Genomic DNA, 23,983 nt, shown 5'->3' with positions numbered 1-23,983 from the left:
GCGTAATAAATATGTGAGCACTATGGCAATAACGTGATATATATATTTCCAGTGAGTGTGTAAAAGTCTTTGGCATTTGGAGGATGCGAGAATGTAATTATACAGAGAGAGAGATAGATTTTTAACAAATTCTGAGCATGAAATCAATTATTGAAATGTTTGCACCTCTCAGTTTTTCGTATAGTATTAAATATTATTTTATATAATTATAACGTCCCAATCCTCATTAAATAAAAAGTTTAAATATTTGTTAAGATTCGACATTGTCTTTAAGCAATGAAGAAAGAAAAGGAGATCAGAGGATACACTCTGATAGTGCAGACAGTATTCTCGCCCTAGACCTTTTAAGAGGGTAGGGTGCCGTGTTTGGGGGGTGGGGTGGTTGGAAAGGGGTGGGGGGTGTTGGGTATGCTGCCGGGCGTTTAAACCATGCCTGTGTAAAGTTATTTTCACATACTCCGAATAGTCTTACAAAAATGTTCATTTTTCATTAAAAGCACTAATGATTACATGCTGCATTTATAATGGATCCTAATGCTGGTTAATGCGTTGTGATTTAAACATACAGAGGTATGTATGGCTGTGTTTTCAGGTTATGGCATTATTATTAATATCAGTATTAATTACTGCTATCGTCTCTGGTTATTGAGTTGGTGAACTGTGGAGCGTTTAGATTTCAGAGCCAGGAGTTCTTCGCGATACGAGGAGAAAGGAAAAAAAAAGAAACAAAGAAAGAAAAAGAAAAGAAACGATCATTCCCCGATTGTCATCTGACAAGATCAGTAATATCAAGTGATAAATCGCTCCAAACTTTTTTGGCGGCGCTGGCAGTTTAGCAGTGCGCATGTGCGAAGGTGTCCAAACTGACAATGCTGGAGAGATAGCGAGTCTGGATTGAGAAACAGAGAGAAAGAGACAGAGAAAAAAGAAAAAGGAGGAAAAGATCCAAGAAAAATCCAAACAATCCCTCGCCGAAAGACTGGCATCATGAGGTCCAAAAGCAGGGCAAGGAAACTGGCCACAAGTAGGTGCAATATACCTTTCTATGCCTTTTGCAAACTGCCATCTTGTACATGTGTATCTCTTATGTGGTATCAGTGCGTTTACATCTAAATATAGCAACAACCTGTATTCTTTACATTAATGTCACCGAGGCACTGACCCTTCGTCACGACACGCACACTAACCTTACAAATGAAGCAAGGGAATTTGCATTGGAGTTGCTTTGGTTTCGCAGGTTTTGTGAGCATGAGTCCTGAGTTACTACCAGCTTCTATTTGGAAAAAAAAGGGAGTTGAAGAGGGAAAAGTTGAATAAAGCTTAAGGAACTTTACATAGAAGGAGCAGTGAGCACTTTTAGGTTTACATGTAGTGGGCGCTGTCGCATCAGAGTCCAGTGCGAGGACTGCGCTGTTATATGCGCGAAGGTTTTAGTCCCTCCAATGCACAGCAGACGCACAGAAAGACAGGTGGGGTGCAGCTAAGATCTCGAATGGAGTTTGTGCATTTAAATATAAACAGGTAGACGTCGTGGATATAAAGTGAGCTAAATTTTGTGTCTTCAGTGTTTGCAACTCGGCAATGTTAAAGCGTTTCCTATTTTCTTAACAAATGCTATATCACGCATCACGCCTTCTCTTTATACTTAGTAAGAAAAGCGTGTCGAATCGGTATGTGCTTTACTTTTGATCGCAGTCGTCCATGAACATGTTGCTTTGCGTTACTTCGTTTCTGTTTGCACGTTATTTTACACACTACCGTAGTAACAAGTGGCATTTATTAGATTTAGCATGATAACATCAGTTTGATGTTATGTCATGAAGCATAATGTTAAGCGCATTATCTGCCTTTAAGTGGCAATCCGACATGACCAAAAGCCCTCCTGAACTCTTTCGCTTTAGGGGTTAGCATTTTACATCCTGCCGCGATCGGGCCGTGCATCTGAACTGATTTAAAAGTTGTGAAAACAGAAAAAAATTCATGCCTTTACCGAAAAGCAGTGCATTCCAGTACTTTGATGAATACTGCACGGAGTAGAAAAAAGTCGAAGTAGTTAAAAGAACATACTTACGTGCGGCTTTATTATATAGCATTAAAAGATAACGGTGTGTCTTATACCACTAAGAAACCGTTTAAATAGGCGACAGAAAATATTTACAACAGTTTTAACAAATGTCTTTTAATATTTATGTTTCGTATATAATTCTTTGTATACCCCCGCCAAAAACAAAAACAAAAGACCACAAGTTTGCCACTCTTTTACGCAAAGTTTCTAAAGTGATGTGAACTTGAGATTTTTAAGAGTGCCAAACAGTTGTGTGCAGGTACGTGCTTTTTGGAGATAAAGAGCCTTGAACGCCTTAAAAAGCACTTCTTTTTATTTACTTCTTCTCAGTGATAAAGACGCCAAATTGTACATTTTACGTATTATGTTCAGATTGACGTAAATTAGGTGCAGTAAAATTCATCGCTATTTTCGTATCTAAAACTGTTTATTTATACATATATAGCGTGTAACATACTGTATCATATGTATCTTGACCTAGTAAATGTATGTGAACTAAATAAAATATGACGAATTGAAAGGTTGTTTTTTTATAATATATTAATATTAAGCGCTTTTTGTGTGTGTCGTACATCAAAAATCGCTTAATATTTTCATTGTGTAGAAATGTGGCCAGACAATTACAGGTGTAAAACCAAGTATACGATGTAATGGAAAAGAGTTCTGAGAGGTTTTTTTTTTTTTTTTTTTGCATTTTCGGAAATATAACAGTATTACTAAATTTTACACCTGTACTGAACTAAACATATTATTGCAAGATAGACAGGCTGTTTATTTTTATAGTTTAGGATAAAAATTACATTTATTTACCTGGAAGATTGTTAAGCAAACAGTTTAGAATTAAAATAGCGGGTTCATATTTATTAAAAGAATTTAGAAATAAATAATTGCGTTGGTGGAAGACCGCATTTTGTATTGTTCATTTATTTGCAAACTGTTTCTGAATTTTTATACGTTATTAAATGGTAAGTATCTTGCTTAAGCGCTTCAATGAAACCACTTATTGAATTATGTATATTATAAAATAAATAAGTAATACAAATAAAAAAATACCAATGCATAAAGACCTATACTGAATCTTTTTTTTTTTTTTTTAAAAGATTAATATCCTGCTGTTAAATGAACCGTAAATTTAAATGTTTCTTTTAATAACTAACAGATAAGTTTAAAAAATCGCAAAAAGCAGACGGACTTACGGCCTTTTTTGCTAATTTCAGGTAAAATGTGAAGAATGCTTCTCTAAATTAACTATTATATTATGTAGTATATTATTATATGGTTTGTTACTTTTTATTTTTCTTCTGATGGAAAATCGGCGTTTAACCGTTTCAATTATCTATTTGAATACAGAACACATCACTTTAGCTTTGCCTGTACAAGACGTTTACTGTTTAGTTTTCCAGAGAAAAACGTGAAAATTATTGACATAAATTTACTTAAATAATTTTGTTAACCTTATTTGTTGAAACTTGTTAATTATGTACATGGTGAAAGAGTCGAAATGGGACAAATATAGTATCTGCACGTTTGCTGCTAAAATAGTGAAAGACTCACCACAGCTATTCTTAGCAAACCTTCCTATCTATCTATCTATCTATCTATCTATCTATCTATCTATCTATCTATCTATCTATCTATCTATCTATCTATCTATCTATCTGTAATACAGTACTTTGTCTGTTAGTTTATATAGTTATTTTCCTATCTATCTATCTATCTATCTATCTATCTATCTATCTATCTATCTATCTATCTATCTATCTATCTATCTATTTGTCCCAGTAGACATTCCTTTATGAAAACACGTGTCGGGCACAACTTACTCCCATGTTGTTTATCTCAGTCTCAGTTCTTCAGTTGGTGATTTGTAGGTTATAGTTTGTATTTCTTGTAAAACATTTTTCAGAATACAACATACAAATTCCATAATGCACGTTAAATATCAAATTAGGGGCCAACATGTGAGAAAAATGCTGTGGCAATGATTTTCCACAATAATTGTTTACCTCAACTTATTGAAAAAAATCACGGAGAGTACAAATTTCAAATACTGAACTGGGGAATAAAGTTAGAAGTTTCTGATTCCCTCCTCCAGTCCACCTCCTAAAGCCCCTCATTCTCAAGAAGAAATCCTGAGCGATAGATCCCGATTTTTATAATCCTCTTATGCATTTGGAGCTGTGTGCATGCTCGTTTTTGACAACAAAGGATAATTTGAAGCACATTTAGGGATTATTATTTACTAAAGATGTAAACTAATGATTTCTACCTATTAAGTCAGGGGGAGAGAATGCACAAAATTCCTTGTCTGCTGGAATTCTCCGGAGAACCCATTGAAGCTGGCTTCTGGCCAGTTCTGTACAATGTCAACATTGAATATTTGAATTCCCAGACTCCATTTAACAACTTTCTAAATAAATAAACTCATTGTGTCTGTGTTTGAAATGATTGCATGGCCCACCTTTCAACGCAGAATATCTGCTTGTTACACTTTTTTTGTGTTAACCTATGTAATGTTCTGCTTTTAGTTGCTGTTTATAGTACTTGACTTGATGAGTAAAATTGGTTTTCACTGACTGGAAAAAAGAAAAAAGATATATGTGAGCCATGTTAATAACTTATTACTGTGAGATGAAACCAAAGTTAAACTGCATAAGTGAGTTTGGTATAAATCATTTCTCTGAGGAGGTCTGTCTGTTTGTGTGCCATTCTGTTTTTAGTGCAGCAGACATATTCCATCATTCTTTCTGCTATACCTCTTTGAAACTCTAGGGACAGTTTTGCAATTACTGCCATAAATAGGCATTCACAGTGTTCATCTTGCTAGCAAATATTTTTCATAGGCACGAAGAACAACATTTTGCATATCTTCATAGTCAGCATCAGAAATCTATCCAAGTTCCTGAAAGAGTGTTGCTGACTGTTGTCAGTTACACAAACATATTCCACACATGTCAGAGGGCTGTGGTTTATTTATCTTACATTTCAGTTTAAAAATCAGCAGTGGCCCACAAGTATGTAAAGTGGACACTAAGATTAACCGGAAGTACTACTTCTTTTGTCACAGTGGACATGGTGCATAGCATGACACTTGGCAAGTGACAGTGTGGGAACACTCTTAGATATGCTGTTGAAATAAAGGCTTAGAACATCAGAAAGGGGATGGCTGTGAGTGCTTCTAAGATGTAACCTCCTAATCTAAATCTGAGACAGTTCGGTCTTACAGTTAATTCAGTTTCTTGACTCTTTGCATAGTAGATGTGTTACTTATAAAAGCATTTGGCATTATTTTATGCAGGAATAGAATAACTTTCATAATTCAGAATTCATGGAGTGCTTATAACCTTGCATTGCAGTACCACTGTTTTCAAACTAAACAACTAATGATTGCAAATGTCATACAAAACCATAATTAAAGGCTCCCCTTGGCTGAACTTTGTGTATTTTTCATGTGGAAAAATGAATGAAATAAAATTTTGAGAACTGAAGACTCACAGTTCATCTAAAAAGTCAAGCTTAAGTTTCAGTGTTAAGCACCTCTTTAGTCTTTGGATGCCTTGAGTTTAAAATAAACTAAAACAGCTACTGTAACGAAAGTAAAGCTCCACTTAAAACTATTTTTCTAAAGATGTTCACCCTCTTGATGACTGTTAGGATGGATCTCTCCTTTTCATCCCTCTATACTCAACTTGCACCGAAAAAAAAAAAAATCAATGTAAGGAGAAGGATTAATGTCCATACTTTTATTTTATTTTTATTTTAATATATAAATTCGCACCTGAGTATGGGGTCATTTTAATTGTTAGCTCAAAGATGTCCAAACAGTGCTTTTCTTTGTGTATATTTCCAACATCTATCACAAGATCATTCTCTAGGAATATATCTACATTGTTTAATGGGCCATGCATCATCTGTTTGTCTGTCATAGTTCATTATCAGTCACATTCAAAGGGGTTAATAGATTTGGCAATTTCAAAGGTTAGACATGTAAGGGCTAGAGCTAACAATATTTAAAAGGCATTGTTTCAGAGACAAAAAGAGAAAAGCAATCATCTTTGTTGTGTTCGGCAGCATAAATGTTATATTTGCTTCTATTTCAAGTTCAGGGATTTGTGCTACATTGGGGGGCTGTGCTCTAAAGCTAGCTGATACAAACAGTATATTGAATTTATTAACTGAATTTGAAATCATCATTAAGCAGAATCTCATTTTAAATGTTATAGAAAAAAGTCCATTACGTTTTAATTGCTGTTTTTCACAAAACGTGGTGTGCATTTCCATGCGTAGACCTTTATGCTGCCTTAGCAGAACACTTTTGAAGTCTTCATAAATTTTACAAAGAACAAGGATTGTTTAGTTTTAGCAGAACACCTCTCGCCTTGTCATTTGGCTAAGCGAGTTTCTGCACATTATCCACTTGCACCTCTTAATTCAAGAGATTCATTTAAAGCAACGCATAATTACAAATGTGACAGTGTCTTCATGCTTATTTGGCAAAGCTCTCTGTCTCTCTCTCAGTTTATATAACTACTATATGTCACCTCAGGCCTGCAACAGAAAGAGCCATTTCAGGCACTGGATGATAGCAAATATAGTATAATGTTTAGGACTTTAGTTAGTACAATTTAAACTAGGAAGGGCCAAAACCTATGCTGTATGCAATTTAACTTATGTTTGTAATACATCTTAGAACTTAGTATATGTATTGTAATATATGGATAGTAATATAACGCTTTCTGCTTATGTGTGTGTGTTCATATATATTGATTCATTTTCAGACATGATAATGTATAATTATATAAATACATTCATGTTAAAACATGCATATAGTACAAAATAAACCTTTCACACCTTATAAAATTACAAAGGCAATTGAAAAGTAATGAGACTTACATAATCATGTTTTAATATGCATTTATATGCAGACACACACACAAATAAATAAATACATACATATACTACATATATATATTTTATATGTATATAAGCAGCATAATGGGGTATTGATGCTATTCTTAAATGGTGCTTCTAATATTGCTTTGAGATGTTTCAGGAATTATCTCAGTTTTCATGTTTCCTTTTTATTCTTTGGTAATACAAAATTTATTCTGGAGATAGATTAAACAGTTGAAAGAAGTTGTAAGAGAGACTATAAGACAATATTTAAATATCTATCCCTAAAAACATTAATAAAATAGAAAAAAAAAAACAGTTTTGATTGGCTTTCTGAAAATAACATCAGGCAATATGTGGTTGGAACAACTTTCCATAACACAATAGCTGTCATTGATATAGGTCGGTCTCGGCAGAGCCATTGGTCCAGTGGTGACATTGATGGGCACAGTCTTTTCTTTCTTTACAGACATTGACTCTCATCCATCATGTGAATGGCCCCCTGTGGCCCGTGGAGATTTAGATCCAGACACTTTTGTGGCATCTCCTACTTCTTTTTATTTCTCATATCAGTCTCAAAACATCTAGTAAATAAGTGTTTGGATGTGTTAAGGTGTTTGGTGTCCATTGAGGTTTTTATTGTTAGTTTAAAATATCTTAAATGTGTGATCCGGGTCATCTTTTATGTTGTAATAAGTGTGATTCATCCTCATCATTTTAGTTTATTTGATGTTCATTGTAAACTTCTTGTTTGAATTGCTCCTCCTAACATAATTACTCTAAAGTAAAGGTTTTCCACTTTTCATGAAGTCACCCAAGTATACATGAATTTGGTAACAGATTTCAAACTCATGTTTCAGAACACATTGGCTTGTGCTGTCCAAAGCAAAAATGGATGGAATGTAAGTGAGACGGGCTTTAAAAAGACAATTATTTTCTTTTAAAGATGGCCTCTTCCCTGCCCACCCAAGTTTAACTCCATTATATCAAACTGAAGAGACCTTCCACAGTGTTTGTGCAGTGTAACAGCATAAAACAAAATAATTAAAACTCAATCATGTGTCCACAGGGTTAATAGTAAAAACACTTTTGATATACTGTATCAGCTAATTGTAACCCTTTGATATGAATAAAGAGAGTACCCAGATTTATTGTGGTGTGTGAATATATTTTCTGTCATCTGACCCCTAACACTTTGGTGCCTGAGCGTTTCTGAAGATTTGTTCCTAGCCTGCTTTTAGTGTGTTGTGGACTTCTGGTTGGTGAATTTCTCCTCTCCACAAAGCCTGAACAAGTAAAGAGGTTGTCTTAGAGGATGGCATATTATCCTTTAAATACTCCAGAACAAATCAACTAGAGACAAAGTAATGCATACTATTGTTCATGAAAGAAAATTAAACAAATCAAACTGTTGTTTATGTTAAGTATCTTCTTATAGACCAGTTAGGGACTGCTGCCTCAACCCAGAAATCCCAATATATGCTGTCAGTGTCACACAATCATTCCAAGCATAGGTTTCCATTTAAGCTGAGACCTCTTTGGCGAAATATGGTATGTAGGCACAAAGCGAACATTCTCAAGTTCTCTAGAGAGATAGACATACTTTATTAATCTCCCAAGGGGAAATTCACATACTCCAGCAGCAGCATACTGATAAAAACAATATTAATTAAAGAGTGATAAAAACACAATGCAAGTTAAAAAAAATGCAAGGTGGAGAGTGCGAGGCAGGTATAACAGTCTATAATCTTGTATGGTTTTAATGTTTACCCCCCCTAGGTGGAATTGAAGAGTTGCATAGTGTGGTGGAGGAACGATCTCCTCAGTCTGTCAGTGGAGCAGGACAGTGACAGCAGTCTGTCGCTGAAGCTGCTCCTCTGTCTGGAGATGATCCTGTTCAGTGGATGCAGTGGATTCTCCATGATTGACTGGAGCCTGCTCAGCACCCGTCGCTCTGCCGCAGATGTCAAACTGTCCAGCTCCATGCCTTCAATAGAGCCTGCCTTCCGCACCAGTTAGACCCTGACCTCATATGGTTAGTTCACCATTGAGGAAAACACTCACAAAGGGAAATGCCATCAAGTTTGTCCATGGACGTTTATTAATTACTCTGAAGCTGCTGCATCTTTGGCAAGTCTACTATCTTACTAGGTCTCAAAACATATCACTCATCAGGATTTTATAAAAACATCCACTCTGCCAGTCATCATCAATTTAAATGGTGGAGATCATTAGGGACCTCTCTCAGTGTCTCAAGGCCCCATATTTTTTTGTTTAAGCTTGAAACCAGGCTTCATCCCTGTTCATGTCACAGTCAACTTCTTATTTAAGTTAATTTGCAGTTTAACTGGATTTTAATTCCTGTGCACTGGCAACCTATGCTTTGAGCGCAATAAACTATATATGAAGGAGTGTGGTATAGAAGTGAATTGATAAGCTCACAGATTGTCCTGTCATATTATATATAATTAACATTTATAACTTTGTTCCAAATAATGTTAAAAATAATGTGACATAACATTATCAAACCTCCTTACAAGAATGATCATGTGAACGTTTAAACTGCTATATTACATCAAGGACATAACAGTATCTGAAACTAGGTAAGTTCAGAGATGTGAACCTCGAAAACTTGCAGTTAGTTCTTCACAGGGACATACTGAAGAATCATTATGTGCTGTCAGTCTGATGCTTATTCAGCAGAAGTAAATTCTACAGTTGATAGTGATGCTATCTGGATCATCAAGAAGGAAATTTCTGCACAGTGCATTCTCTGGGTATTTTAAAAACCACATTTTTATTATTGATTGTTTCATTTTTATTAATAATTTTTTTATGTTGTGTCATTGTCAGATTATTTTTTTCTATGCTGTTGTTCTATGATGGCTTCTGCTATCTTGTTGTTAGCATCAACCTCAGGTTGCTACCACATAATCTTATGGCAGCATGTGTGTTACATCGTCACACTGCCATTGTGTAAGAAGGTGACTCACTTTTTTTTCTGTTATGCATGGGGCTTCTTTTTCCCTAAAGCTGGAATATTAATCTTTTTTTTAACACCCCAGGAATCAAATTCTGAAATCAGAATTTTGCTTAGAGCTTTGGTTCAGAAGTTATTTATGTTTTACCTTCTTTTTCTGATACTCTTTTTTTATGGGGTTTGCATTGCTATTTGGTGGGTTGCAGCGTCGTTTTCCATGGGCATTTCCCATGAAGCTTTGGGGCCACGCCACTTGAGATATCATCAATGCTCCAGTATAAAGATCACTGTAAAATATTCATTTCCATCTGAGAATGAACCAGACTTAGCGTACTACTTTCTTTGAACTTTGATTACTGTTATTTTAAAACAAAACTCTGCCCTGTGACTATGATTTTTGGTTTACAAATTGACTTTGATGTTTCCCTCTTTTTGACTTTTGATTTTGACTCTCGCTTTTGTCCTTTGACTCGATTCTTTCTCCTGAGTCTTATTCTTTGATTTTTGGACTGCCTGCCCGTTTTACAGTCAGAACACCAGTGCTGAAGGGAGCTAAAAGGTAACTCCAGAAAGGTCAAGTGTTAGGATCTCTTTTTGTGTTTTTAGACTTAATTTCTGGCTTTGTGTTTGTTTTCACTATTGATTTCCCAAACTGACAACCTGTTGCCTGCCAATACGGCCTTGTTTCTACCTCTATTAATGGGTGCTGCTCTTTTTTATTCAATTCTTAACCATTCTGTATGTTCAGTCATATGCTGTCCACAATGTACATTGGCCTAGTTTTGCAAGACAATGATAGTAGACTATGGTTAATAAAAATATTTGAAAATGTTATAAGCAGTCTCATTGTACGATAACTAGGTGTAAATATTGGTTTTATTGACAGGCTACTAGGTGACATCACTGAATTTTCAGTGTTTGTTTCCTGGTATATTTTTATCAAGTTCTACTTGTAGTGTTTATTCCTAAAACTTGGGTTAGATGTTTAGGTCATTATAATACATACTTTTAATTAATGAAAAATTTTGCCAAACCATCTACACAAGTTTATTCATGATTGACAAATGTTTGCCCGTTGTGTTTACAGAACAGCACATGTATTTGCAACAATTGTTTTGATGTTAATTCATAACGTTAGAAGCCACCCCACCAGTGAATTCTGAAATGTAGCAATGCATAGGGGTAAAGTGTAATTGTTGGAGTTAAGAATTTAGCAAAACAGATATGCAAGTTTTATCTGTTTCAAAAGACTTTCTGTAAAGAAGCACTAACTAAATATCAATGTTCAATGTAAACAACTGGGAAAGAAACAAGACATGCACGACAATCAAAAATTGATTTAAATATCTTGAAGCATCTTTTTCCTGAAATTTCTAAGAATTGTGACTCAATATTGACTGCAACATTTGGCTGGATTAAATAATATTTGCTCCTTGTGTTAATTTATTGCTGTTGCTTCCTTTAACCTAGTGAGAACTGTTCACTGGATACACTGCAGCAATGTTAGACATTCCTGTGACTTGTCCTGCTCTGGCTGGTTTCTTAAAAAACTGATGTATAAAGTCTTTGAGTTCTTTGAGCATTTAAAAACATAGCTAGATGCTTTCTAAACTCTTTTGTTAGATGAGCGCCAAGATCCAAGTTATCAAATGTGAACCTGTGTTGAGCCGCAGAACAGCTTGGTCTACAGTAGGTCAGTACTGAAGAAGCATTGAATGACTTACATTACTGTTTGTCATCACTTGTGTTGTTGTGCATTCGTTGCTGTAATTATATGTATTACAAGCTGTGTTTCCTTGGTTTACTGAGGTAAGCATGAAAATGAATTCTAGTGGCATAAAGCAAGTAAGCAGCTGGAAAGTATAAAAAAAGAAAGAAAGTCAGGCATAGGCCTAGAAACTATAATTGACATGCATTTTAAGTGTTTTATTTTCAGTTAATTATATTATTTTATAGCCGTGTCTTTATTAACAGATATACATTTTTGAGCTATTTTAAATTTCAGCGAACAAATTGAATTAATTCCAATACACTTGTTGAACTTTTTTGGTAATTCTTGTGGGTGTTTGAGGTGGTTCATTGTTGTTAATGTTTATTTTAATACTGTATGCTTCTATCTATCTATCTATCTATCTATCTATCTATCTATCTATCTATCTATCTATCTATCTATCTATCTATCTATCTATCTATCTACTGCCAGTAATGGAGTAGTGAAATGATCCCACTTAATTTGTTATTATTGTTAATATTCTCTGCTATCTTAGAGACTATTTGGTAGTGGTGGAGATGTGAAAAGTTTTCTTCATTTATTTGTTTGGTGTACAGCATGCTAAATTGTGTCTTTATTCAATTATCAGTTACTAAATAATAATCTATTCATGCTTTTCATCACCTTTTTCTGAAAATTCACTCAATTCCTCTTATCATTTCCAGATTCATTGTTTGCATATTTTTGCTTTTCTTCACATTTAAACACCTTTCCTTTTTATGTCGTTGATACCTCATTGTTAAGCACTAGGAACTCTTTTAATTTTGCATCTGTCTTTGGTTAGCCATAACCCTTAAATGGAAGGATTTTTTCCATAAGATTCCTGTACCCCAGCAAGATTTTTTTTGGTTTGTCAGAACTCTTCTTTGTTCAAATTTAATTATCATTTACAAGTTACAGTGACACAGCTTATGCTGGCAAGAGGAGTCAGCTTCTCCAGAATCTCCAGATCAAGGAGAAGATTCTTAATTAGCTCAGTAATAGACAATAAAAGTGCTTATGCTCATGTCCTTTGGGGATATTTAGTATCCCTTCTCTGTGTAAGACAGGAGATGTACAGTGTCTAAGACTATTAACCTCGGGGACAGAAATGTTTAACCACTTGTCACTTATTGCAGAGCTGTGGAGTGACTGTAGCCCTGGGTGGCATCCTCTAAATCCACCTCTAAACAGAAGGAAGTCATGCTATTAGAGACAGAAGTATTACAGATTGACACTCAGGATTGCAGCAGTCAAAATCCTTAACTGTGCAATGCTTGCCTTGTGCTTTGGTAGGATTTCTCATGGCCTGTAAGCTTTTGGCTAAAGTTGGGCTGAATCCAGTAATCGTTGCCAATTCAAGACATACAACATGTAGTGGTGGACTACCAGTTCTGCTTGGTGCATTAAAAAAGGCTGGGTAAAGACCAAAACAGCAGAACTGACAAGAAGGTCTCCTTCCATATTTTGCTTATAATACATGGGAATCTGGTAAGGTTATGAAAAGAAAACATTTAAATAAAGTCTCACATCTTGGCATATGGCATTTTTAGCCTGCTTTCATATCTTTTGCTAGGGTCACATTCGAAGTTTAGCAGCACAGGAGGGTACAATTTAAAAGTGTAGAGTTAAAATGGAGGGCCCTACATCTAGGGCAAACTACACTAAAAAAATCCAGGCAGTAATATACACGATTATGTAAGGGAAGCAGATAAAAATGTAAAAATAAATAGCCACAGGAAAAAGAAAATACGCCTTAAAAGGGTTATGTCTCAGAAATTGAGGTAGTTGAAGTGGAGTTGTATATAACTGCACATAAACATGAAATTAAAGCAATAACACAGAACTGGCATATCAAAGAGATGTGAATAAGCATATAAATGGAAACATGCTATTTAGAAAAGACAGGAGATAATGAAAAGTTGGAGAGGTGGCAGTAAACATAAAAGAGAATTGTATTATGTGGCTGCTTAAAACAGGAGATAAGCTCCATCTTGATGAGGATATTTGGGTTAGAAAATAAAGCTGCAAGGAGAGAGGACACTAGGAGTGTTTTATACACTGAAAAAAAATGTGATGATTCACACTTAATATTTTCAATCTGAACCAATATAATTCTTTCAGCTTATTGATCCCACAATTTTTAAGTTGAGGCAAATCATTTAGAGTTATTGGGTGCAATTCACATGTTTTTTTTCTGAAGTAAATCTATTTTTTAAGTTGTTCTTCTTTTTTGGCAGTTGGAAAACCATCAAACTGGAAAGTTCGACCGAAAGAATATACAAATGGCCCCCAAACACAGCACATGATCTACCTAAAATATTAAGTTAAATGAAATTTTGACGTTTAGTCCCTCCACCATAACTTAATTTGGTACAAACAATTTTTTTTTTACTTTGATTGAGATCTGAAACCAAATATTTCAAGCTGCAACACTAAATGACTAATCTTAAGTTGCTTGAAAGAAATAATTTACGTTAAATGAACAACATCAATGTTATACTTTTTTCAGTGTAGAATGCCCAATAAAAAAGCCAGGAATTTGCAGAATTAATTTATTCATAATTGCTTTACAATGTCTAATATTAAAATGTATTCCAGCAAATTCTGAGTAACTGTGGAACACAATATAACAAATAATTAAGGATGACTCTTCTGATGTAAGGGTGGCCGAGAAGCAGTACAGTTGATTTCAAAGTATGCTTCATAAATACATCTGAAAAGTAAAAACTAAAGCTAAACTAATGATTCTCTGAGTTGGTTGACAACAAAGAAAAAAACAAACAAACAAAAATCACTAAATAAAGCTTTGAGAAAAGTTGCATGGTGAAGCTTATGAGCATAATAAAGGCAAGCTGCTTAAGTGAACCTTAGAAAAGCCAAAAGGCTGCTGGATAAAAATAGCTCTAATAAAATAAAAGTCAGCCGAAAAGGTTCTTTCAGTATTTTAGCAGTTAAAGTGTGGTCATGTAGGAGGTGGAGTGTTTAAAGAACAGCATGGAAGAATTTAAACTAAAAACGTAACTTTTTATAATCATAAATTAACCTGACGCACATATTTTTGCTTTTTGGGAAGAAAACGCTCATGCCCAGAGGAAAAAAAAGAACTGGAGTAATGTACAAAATCCAACCAGACGTGTGACTAAGGCAGCGTTTGAACCCAAAGTCGTGGATCTATTTAAGCAGCAACATCAGCCACTATGCCACTCAAATATATCAGTTTATCACTTTTGTAAACCTCCTTAATCATTCAATTCAGGGTCACAGAACCCTATGCCAGTAGCACTGGGTGCAAGGCAGAGAACAGCCATGCACAGGTCACCAGTCCATCCTGGAACCTGTTCACAAACACTCAACATTGAGAGCAAATTAGAATTATCATTTAAACTAACCTGCATATATAAAAGAATGAATGAGGAAGACCTGAGTACACACAAACATTTGGGGGAAAAGTGGTGAGTGGGATGTTTATACTCCATTCAGACAACATCCAGATGTTAGAATCAAACTTGCCACTTTTAGATTTGTGATGATAGAGTGTGACCAGTATGCTTAGCCAATATTATTACACTGTTATAAAAATTACAAATACATCTAAATGTAAAAATTAGTACTGTGCCATGGTAGGTAATATCAAGATCACATTAAATAATTTAGAGGTAACAAAAAAAAGAAGATATTCTTCAAGGATTAAGTGTAAAGGAAAATAGATTGGATTGACTGGATTGTGTTTACTTTAGATTATAAAAGAAGCTGGATGTTTGGCACTGGCTAAGGCAGAGCAGATCCTGTTTAACTTACGTGCTGAAGTTTTTGACCAAGCAGCAAACAAATTCAATAACATATAATATCACTTTCTTGTGAGGCCTATCATTACACCACAAGCAGGAGAGATTTAGGAGGCATTGTGCAGGTGGTTGTAGAAATAGTTTACACACAGAAAACAAAATATGATAGTGCCAAGATCCTTTTACTAATTAGATAATGTCAAAAGTGGGGTCTTTCAGTAGACAGTGTTGTGTACAGTGATCTTTTTAATGTAGATAAATGATTTAGATGATGATGTAGCTGACAAGCTGATTCAATTTAAAGATGGTCTTTCATATGGTAAATGGGCAGATACCATAAGGCTATGTCACATTATACGACTGTTCGAGTGATTTTCAGTCATAGCCTTCATTTACATAACTTAGTGAGTTAATCTTAATGTGATGTGCGCAACTCACTCTGATTAAATCAAACAGGTCTGATTTTGTCTTTAGTTGTTGGGGTGGTCTCTCTGCGTGTGTAAAGGCTGACAGCAAATGAGTGCTCATCCAGAAGTATAATGTATATAATGCAACGACAAGGAATAAGGAACACAGGGGCTTTAAACCTCACAAACAGAAGAGAAGCTTGTCAGTCTGACGTCTTGTGTTTCATACACCACGATAGAATAAAAAAAAGAAAAACGCTACAACTGTGGCTGAAATCATCATAGCTGTTAACCCTTCATACAGTCACCATCACTGTTGGGCTGCACGTTATTGGCTAAAGCAAAAAGGGGCGAGAATGAGGTCAGGATGCAATCACTAAATGTAACAAGGCCAGCAATCTTCAGTTGTATAAGGTGACATGGCCTGGTGATGCAATCAGCAACTGCAGTCAGAAAATCTGACAGTCACCGCAACTTGAATCAGGTAAAGTTCTTCAAACAAAACGCATGTTTATGCTGATATGTACAAGTTAAATAAAATATAAGTAAAGTTTGGGTTTTACACAACAGTAGTTAAAATATTAGATAATAGTTAAACAAAACAGCTCTAAAGTATGTCTTATGTAAAATGCAAAAAAAAGAAATGGAAAAAAGAAGAATTCTGAGTTTTTATACAGGGATTGTCCACTTTATTAGGTAATTCTGATCTTTTAATGTAATTGACTCCTTAGCAAATTATGTACAGACGGTTGGGTAAACAGATATTGTTTAATGAATATGACTCACAGGGAGAATAAATAAGGTTAAAACATATCAGTGTCTTTAAATGTCATAAAGTAGTGAGTGCCAGATGTTTTGGGCTAGAAAATGTTCCATCGTAACAATTTAAGAAGTGCATCGACAATAAGTTCCCACCCAACATAACCTTCCCTGCATGGAAAAAGACATTTTGTGAAAAGAATCGAAACAAGTGAAAACTGCATTAAAAGAAAACAAAATAGTACAATCAATCTTTACAAAATATTTTTGCAAAAGGACAAAGGTCCAAGTCTTCTGACTCCTGGTGCTTCGTATTTTGCTATATGGTTGTGAGACATGGATGCTATCCAGTGAAGACTGGAGTCCTCCGGTACTCTTTGGAGAATCCTTGGGTACCACTGGTTTGACTTTGTGTCAAATGAGTGGTTGCTAATGGAGTCCTAAATGAAGCACATTACCTGCATTGTGAGGGAGCGTCAGTTACAGCACTATGGCCATGTGGAGCAATTCCCTGAGGGTGATCTGGCTCGCAGGATTCTCATTGTTGAGGACCCGAGCAGCTGGCCCAGGCCACGGGGACACCCACGTAACACCTGGCTGTACCAGATAGATGGTCTTTTCCGGAGGGTGGGACTGGACCCTGCATCTGGCTGGGGGTTGCCAACCAAGATCCAGAGCTGTTTTGTCATGTGGTTGGTGTGGCAATGTACTGTACCAGTGCATGCTCCCCAACCTGACTGACCTGACAATCAGTCAGCTAGCAGTTTAACATGACAGTAGTGTCAAAGGAGGCATATCAGAATGTATGGCTTATTGTACTGTATCATGGATAGAATTTAGCAGGTAAAAACTCAACTGAAATCTCTGTCCGACAGTGAAAACAAGGTGAAGCTGCAGAAGGCAAGGAACCCAAATACTGCATAGTAGAAGTTGGGAAGGTGTCATTTGGTCTAGAGAATCCTGGTCCCTGTTGATTCAGGTGAACTGAGATATGGCAAAAACCTCCCATGGATTCATCCTGTTGGGTGTAAGCATAGATGGCATCTGCCACAGGTGATGTAATGGTCAGTAGTGTGTTTTATGGCACACCTCGATTCCTTTGATAAGAGCATGGCAATGTTCGTCCATGAAATCATCACTGTTATGTCGAATGTGTAACTATCATACAATTGTTTTTTTCAGTAATTTAACACTTAATACCAATAGTATGGCAAATATAGTAGTGGATTTATCTTCAGTGTTGATATGAATCACTATGCCTGTATTGCACCTTTGAAAGCTTTATTGATCCAATGAGTAGAAAAATTCAATGTTATTGAGGACAAAGATAGACCAGCTTGTGTTGCATATACATTATGTCTCACATAGTGCTGCTCAATGTATGATACATTGTTGGGTACAAATCAGGACAGGCCATGCTTAAGAAATATAATGGATTTCTCCATTCTGCCTTCATCTCCATATTACAAGAGCACAGAAGCACAAGAAGAGTGCATGAGGGAGATGCTAGAACTATTTCAGTACTCTGAAGTATTGGTCAAGAAGAAAGAGTTGAAGTCAGTTCTTGCTAAACAGGAGAGAGAGATTATTATGATAATGCTTAAAATATGAAGTGAAAACATGCAGAAGAAGCTAGTTGTTAATCTAAAATCTGTTTGACAAATGATCTGCTGTTCTGTGAGGGGACATGCAGTCAGAATTTCATTGTACTATGTACATAATGTGCACATGACAATAAACATGAACTATGGTTTTTTCTGTATTTAATGATATCAACATCTAGTAGAGTCATGCTTCTTTCTTGGAATGCTTTCCTGTTGCTGGACTACAACTGTTTGTGTGGTAATTGATGTTGGACGCCGTCTTATTTAAGATGTTGTCTTCTTGAACGTTACTTGAACATAATGGGAACACTCACAGAAGTCATAAGGTTCTCAATTTAAGCTCCCACAACTACAACTCCCCATTAGGAAAATTCACCCAATCAAATATTACCACTTGTTCATAGGTTTTGGTTTATAATTAGTGTATTTCAACCTCATTAAAAGAGGACATTACTGCCAATGGCATACTCTTTCCATGAAGAAGTGTTTTTGGTCACTGGGGGCCGAGAAGGAAGCTGTTTAAGGATAAATCTAGCACAAATATTAGAAAACTAGCCGAAGCCTGCCGTAGCATACAGCGGTATAAGAACAGGAATGGAAAACGGTGAGAAAGGAATTCAGAAATCAAGAAGAAATAAATACTTCTTGAAAGACGCAATTGTGAATAGGTGTTTTGGTGGTGACATAAGATAATGAGTCGAAAGATCTAACCCTAGAAAAAGCCACGTACAACTGACCGTGGCTGAAGACTGGTTGTTAAAATTATTTTGAAATTTGTTTACATAAATATAATCAATAACAACCTCAAAAAGATGTTGTTGTAGAATGTCTTCAAGTAATTCCTGCAGCTTAATCCAAAAGACTCGTACTACAATATCATGTCTGTGCTCCGGTCTTTGGGTATCTGACAGTGCATGTAGAATTTCCGGCCAAGCAGGATTACATGTGAAAGTGATAAATAGATGAGGCTGTCTGAATTTACGTACTATGGCCATGGCATCCTGCTAGTTTTGTTGCATGTATCTTGGACTTCCTGGAAATGTGGACCGCAATATGATCATTTTGCCTACACGTACATTGTTATTGTCAGAGTTTGCTTGCAGTGCGTCTGACAGTCCTTTGTATTGTTCCATGCATAAATCTTGTTGATCTAATCTGAGATAGTTGAGACGCGTGCCCTCTGTTTTAACATACACATCTAAGACCTACTGTTGGAATAGTTCGCCGCTGGAGTGCAAAATACTAAATGTATTCCTCATTGGTAATCTGTATGCGTAAAATTGCCATTAAGTAAGCCTTATTCACTTGCTGATTCTTTTATCGGGAACATGTTGTAAATGTTTGTGCCAGCTGATGTCTCCATAAGGGAATAAAAGTTGATAAACAATAGGATCGCAATTCATATTGAGCGTGGAAGAAATGCCCTGTCGGCTGCGTGTGGGCGGGACCGGTTTTGAAGAGGAGCTGCTGGCAGCATGGGGAGAGGTTTGGAGGTGGACGAATAGGAATCGAGAAATGCCATGTCGGCTGTGGGACCGGTTTTGAGGTGGAAGCAGGATGAACCAGAAAAGAAATATATATAAGAAATAGTTTCTTATAATGTACAAGAAACTGCAGATACTGTACATGTAACACATTAACTATAAATGTAGCTAAAACCTGCATCTTGGAAAAATTAAAAATCTTATCATTAACATGTTGGCTGAAAAAAATTGATAAAATCTACTTGTTTAATTCTTACTTTTAGACAAAGAGTAAAATATATTGAAGTAATAACAGAATGCTCATTTATCTGGGCAAACTCAAACTCCAACTATCCAAAATTCAATAATTGATATATCTTATTTCATTTGAATTGAATTGAATTGAATCAGCTTGGTTGTACAGTAATCCCTCCTCGATCGCTGGGGTTGCATTCCAGAACCCCCTGCGATAGGTGAAAATCCACGAAGTAGAAACCATATGTTTGTATGGTTATTTTTATATATTTTAAGCCCTTAGAAACTCTCCCACACTGTTTATAAATATTCTCCGCACAGTTATACAGTAAACCCTCATTTATCACGGTTAATCCGCTCCAGAGAAATAAATGAATTTCTTTTTTTCATTTATAAATCTAATATTTTCGCAGTTAGAGCATAGAAAACCTGTTTACGACCTTCTAAATATGTTTTTTAACATTATTAGAGCCCTCTAGACATGAAATAACACCCTTTAGTCAAAAGTTTAAACTGTGCTCCATGACAAGACAGAGATGACAGTTCTTTCTCACAATTAAAAGAATGCAAACATATCTTCCCTTCAAAGGAGTGCGCTTCAGGAGCAGAGAATGTCAGATAGACAGAGAAAAGTAAACAATCAAAAATCAATAGGGCTGTTGGGCTTTTAAGTATGCGAAGCACCGCGATAAAGAGGCCACAATGAAGGGATCAATGTGAAGGTAGTCTTTCAGCATTTGTTAGAGGAGCCTCCATATCTTCTAAGCAAACAGCCACTGTGCAAACAGCCCCTCTGCTTATACCCCCTCCGTCAGGAGCAGAGAATGTTAGAGAGAGTGAGAGAGACAGAGAAAAGCAAACAATCAAATATCAATACGGGCTGTTAGAGCTTTGAAGTGTGCAAAGCACCGCGCGGGAAGCATATCGTATATTATTGAGGAGTTTTATTTAATACATAATACCTGCTCTGATTGGGTAGCTTCTCAGCCATCTGCCAATAGTGTCCCTTGTATGAAATCAACTGGACAAACAAACTGAGGAAGCATGTACCATAAATTAAAAGACCCATTGTCCACAGAAATCTGCGAACCAGCAAAAAATCTGTGATATTTATTTAGATATGCTTACATTTAAAATCCGCAATGGAGTGAAGCCGCGAAAGTCGAAGTGCGATATAGCGAGGGATCACTGTATTTGTAAATTGCCAATGAAAGAATTGATGAGCTATGTTGGTTTGAAAGACCTGTCATGAAAGCCTTTCTTACTTTATTTGAAATAGACAATAAAATCTATTGGCAAAGTTTTTAAAACTGATCTACTTTTGGAAAATGTAATGGGTCTGCCACCTGCCTTCTTGTGAAGTTGATCAACTTGTTCATTTATTTTATGTTACCTTTGAAAATGACCAAATAGAACAAGCATGCTAACAGTAGAGAGTGGGAAGTTTCAGCAGGAATATCAAGATTAATATTTAGTGGTTATAATACTAATACATTGTGTTAATGTAGAGTCTTTCCCATGCCCACTGTTTTAGCACAAGTAAATATTCATATGTTTATTTTCCAGACTTACTTAAAAGTATTTTAAAGGATCTGAATGTTCAGGAAATGTTGGGGGTGTCAATCAGGTCACCCCTTTTAATCCTAACTTAAATAATAAGAAATAAAAAGCGTGCTTGATTGTGCTACAGACAATTTAAACAGAAACAAAAAGGAGTCTTCAAGGCGTTTGTTCTTTCTAAGGTATTAGCGCAATAGAGCAGTTCTTCATTGGGAGCGCCATGCTGCTGGCAATTCTTGTCTGAAAGGAGACGTCTTTTTCTGGGGTGTTCACTCGTTTATATTCCTCCAGCCAGTAGGGGAGGAGTCAAATGCCATTAGTGGGCATCTTGTTGTTGTTGTGCTTGACAAAAGAGGCTGCAGTGTTATTAGCGATTGCACCCCCTCTCACCCCAGGGTGATATCGCTTACCTCCAATAAACCTGGAAGGTGATCCTCCAACGTGCATGTTTGACAAGGCCTACATGTATGTACAGTGTAACCTTACACTGGCCCAAACGTCTCTTTTAAGTTGTGTCTGAATTCTCAATAAGTCTTTCAGATATCACAACCTCAGAAAGTTTCATCTTATTGTCTGAGGTTATTAATTGCCTTATATAAAGATCAGTTTTGGCCACTATATGATAGTGATCAGTATAAAATTTGCTATATTAAACAAAGATGGATTGGTTTTCAAAAGTGTTTTTTTTAAGTGTTCACTATGAAAAGCATCACACCCAGTAAGGACTGATGAATTTGTGAGTGGGCCTGTGAGAAACTATTTACAGCAAACTCATTTTGCAGTATTACTAATTTAATATTCTGTCCATCCATTCTTTCCTTGGGACAGTTTTCCTGTCTTAGTGTAGTTTGGAACAGAGCCTTTCACAGCATCAAGAGGCACAAATCTGGAGCCACCCCTCATTGGAATGCCAGTCTGTCACTGGGCATACACACATGTGCACTCATATCTGCTTTTAATCATGCCAGTTGTGTCAAAGCTCTCTCCAAAAGTTCCTATTCAAGTAAGTATTAACTCATTGGTGCATTGTGTTCAGTGTACAGTAAATGGTTTGCATTATGCCTAACACAAAACATATAATTTATAAATTACATGCTTGAATAGCTGTAGAAGTGCTATTAAAAATGGACGATAATTCTTTCACTATATCAAAAGTAACACTTGTTCATTAAATAAAAAAAAGCGTTGTATTATAACACTGTATTTATTAAGGACAAAATTATCCATTTGATCACTAAATGTGATGTAAAACTTGAAATCCTGCTTCTTTCCCTCCCTCTTCAAGAAGGTCTCATTACTTAGCAGGCTGCTGCTCACGTGACGCACGCTCATTATAGTGCTAGGCAGAGACATCCGACCTTGGTGTTGGTGTTCTGGCTTCACTGTTGTGCTGTGTGTTTGTGCAAGAAAGGAGTAAATTCTGGGAGAGGAGCTCTCATCTCTCAGGGGACTCTGCCCTTATTGGTGTCCGCTGACCTTATTTTGATGTGAAATCCAATACTGACTGCTGTAAATACAGAGTCCATTTTAATTCATAGGCACTTTGTTAGCCGGACATGTGCGATGCCACCACTGTAATCATGAGAAAAAGAAAATGAAAAAGCATAAGACCAGAAAGTACTCCCAATGAAATATATACTGTTATTCATACACATTGTATACAGGAATACAAAAGAAATCCTGGTCTTATTTTTTTTAATTTCTCCTAACAACCTTTAATTCTCCCCCTCTCAATCTCTTCTCTCTCCCACTTGACTTGGCCCCATCTGTTAACTTCTATAGCATGGGAAAGTGCCAGCATTTAATCAAAGTAAAAAGTAATTTCGTTATTGTGTGCTCTTGACACCCATTAGACTGCCCTGTTCAACCTTCCTTTTGACTAATATTGAATAACTCTTTAATCATCACTGCATTATGAGCTTGGGCAATTTCACATATTGAAAAGAATAAGTGGCTCCTTAGAGATGCCAGAAATCAAAAAACTGTGTTCTTGTTCAGAACATGGAAGATCTCATGGCATACTCTATTCATGGTTTTCATTTTTATTTCACTGTCATGAGAGATGCAATGATGCTGCCATTCTCCACACTAAATGGTGAAAGGACCTGGAGGTTGTGGGCTCGCTATAGGTGTCTGGTCTATTATGAGCTTTGCCTTTTCCCTAAGCAATGCCATCATATGGAGGTGGGTGTGTGGTCATTAGCCGTATGCCTGTTTGAGCATGTTACAGTTAATGGAAAAAATGTGACATATTTTCATAAAATTTACAACAAAAAATTAATTGTTCAAACCCCTGCCAGTAAAATATTTTATTTTTGGAAGTTATTGGCATTGTTAATGGTGCAATATGTGCATACTGTGGAGAAATGGTGAAATGTGTAAAAATATAATACTAGCATAACAAGGAATTGACAGACATGTACTGTATGTGATTTCCGCATTGACATTACCATAATTCT

At 36.0% G+C, this 23,983-nt stretch overlaps 1 protein-coding gene across 9 annotated transcripts in view; it reads left to right on the top strand.

Moving 5' to 3' along the window:
- Window positions 1-448: 448 nt before the first annotated feature.
- The window catches only part of mecom (MDS1 and EVI1 complex locus), a 546,819-nt gene continuing 523,284 nt past the window's right edge, over window positions 449-23,983 (top strand). For all 9 annotated transcript variants that reach the window (XM_039759646.1, XM_039759637.1, XM_039759628.1 and 6 more), the window contains exon 1: window positions 449-1,024. In XM_039759646.1, coding sequence (XP_039615580.1) covers window positions 988-1,024 — 37 coding nt within the window. In that variant the 5' untranslated portion in view covers window positions 449-987. The remainder of the gene's footprint in view (window positions 1,025-23,983) is intronic.

The sequence above is a fragment of the Polypterus senegalus genome, chromosome 1 (assembly GCF_016835505.1).
Source record: "Polypterus senegalus isolate Bchr_013 chromosome 1, ASM1683550v1, whole genome shotgun sequence".
Lineage (NCBI taxonomy): Eukaryota > Metazoa > Chordata > Cladistia > Polypteriformes > Polypteridae > Polypterus > Polypterus senegalus.
Note: the sequence above shows the minus strand (reverse complement) of the source record. Positions and strands in the feature narration are given on the sequence as shown.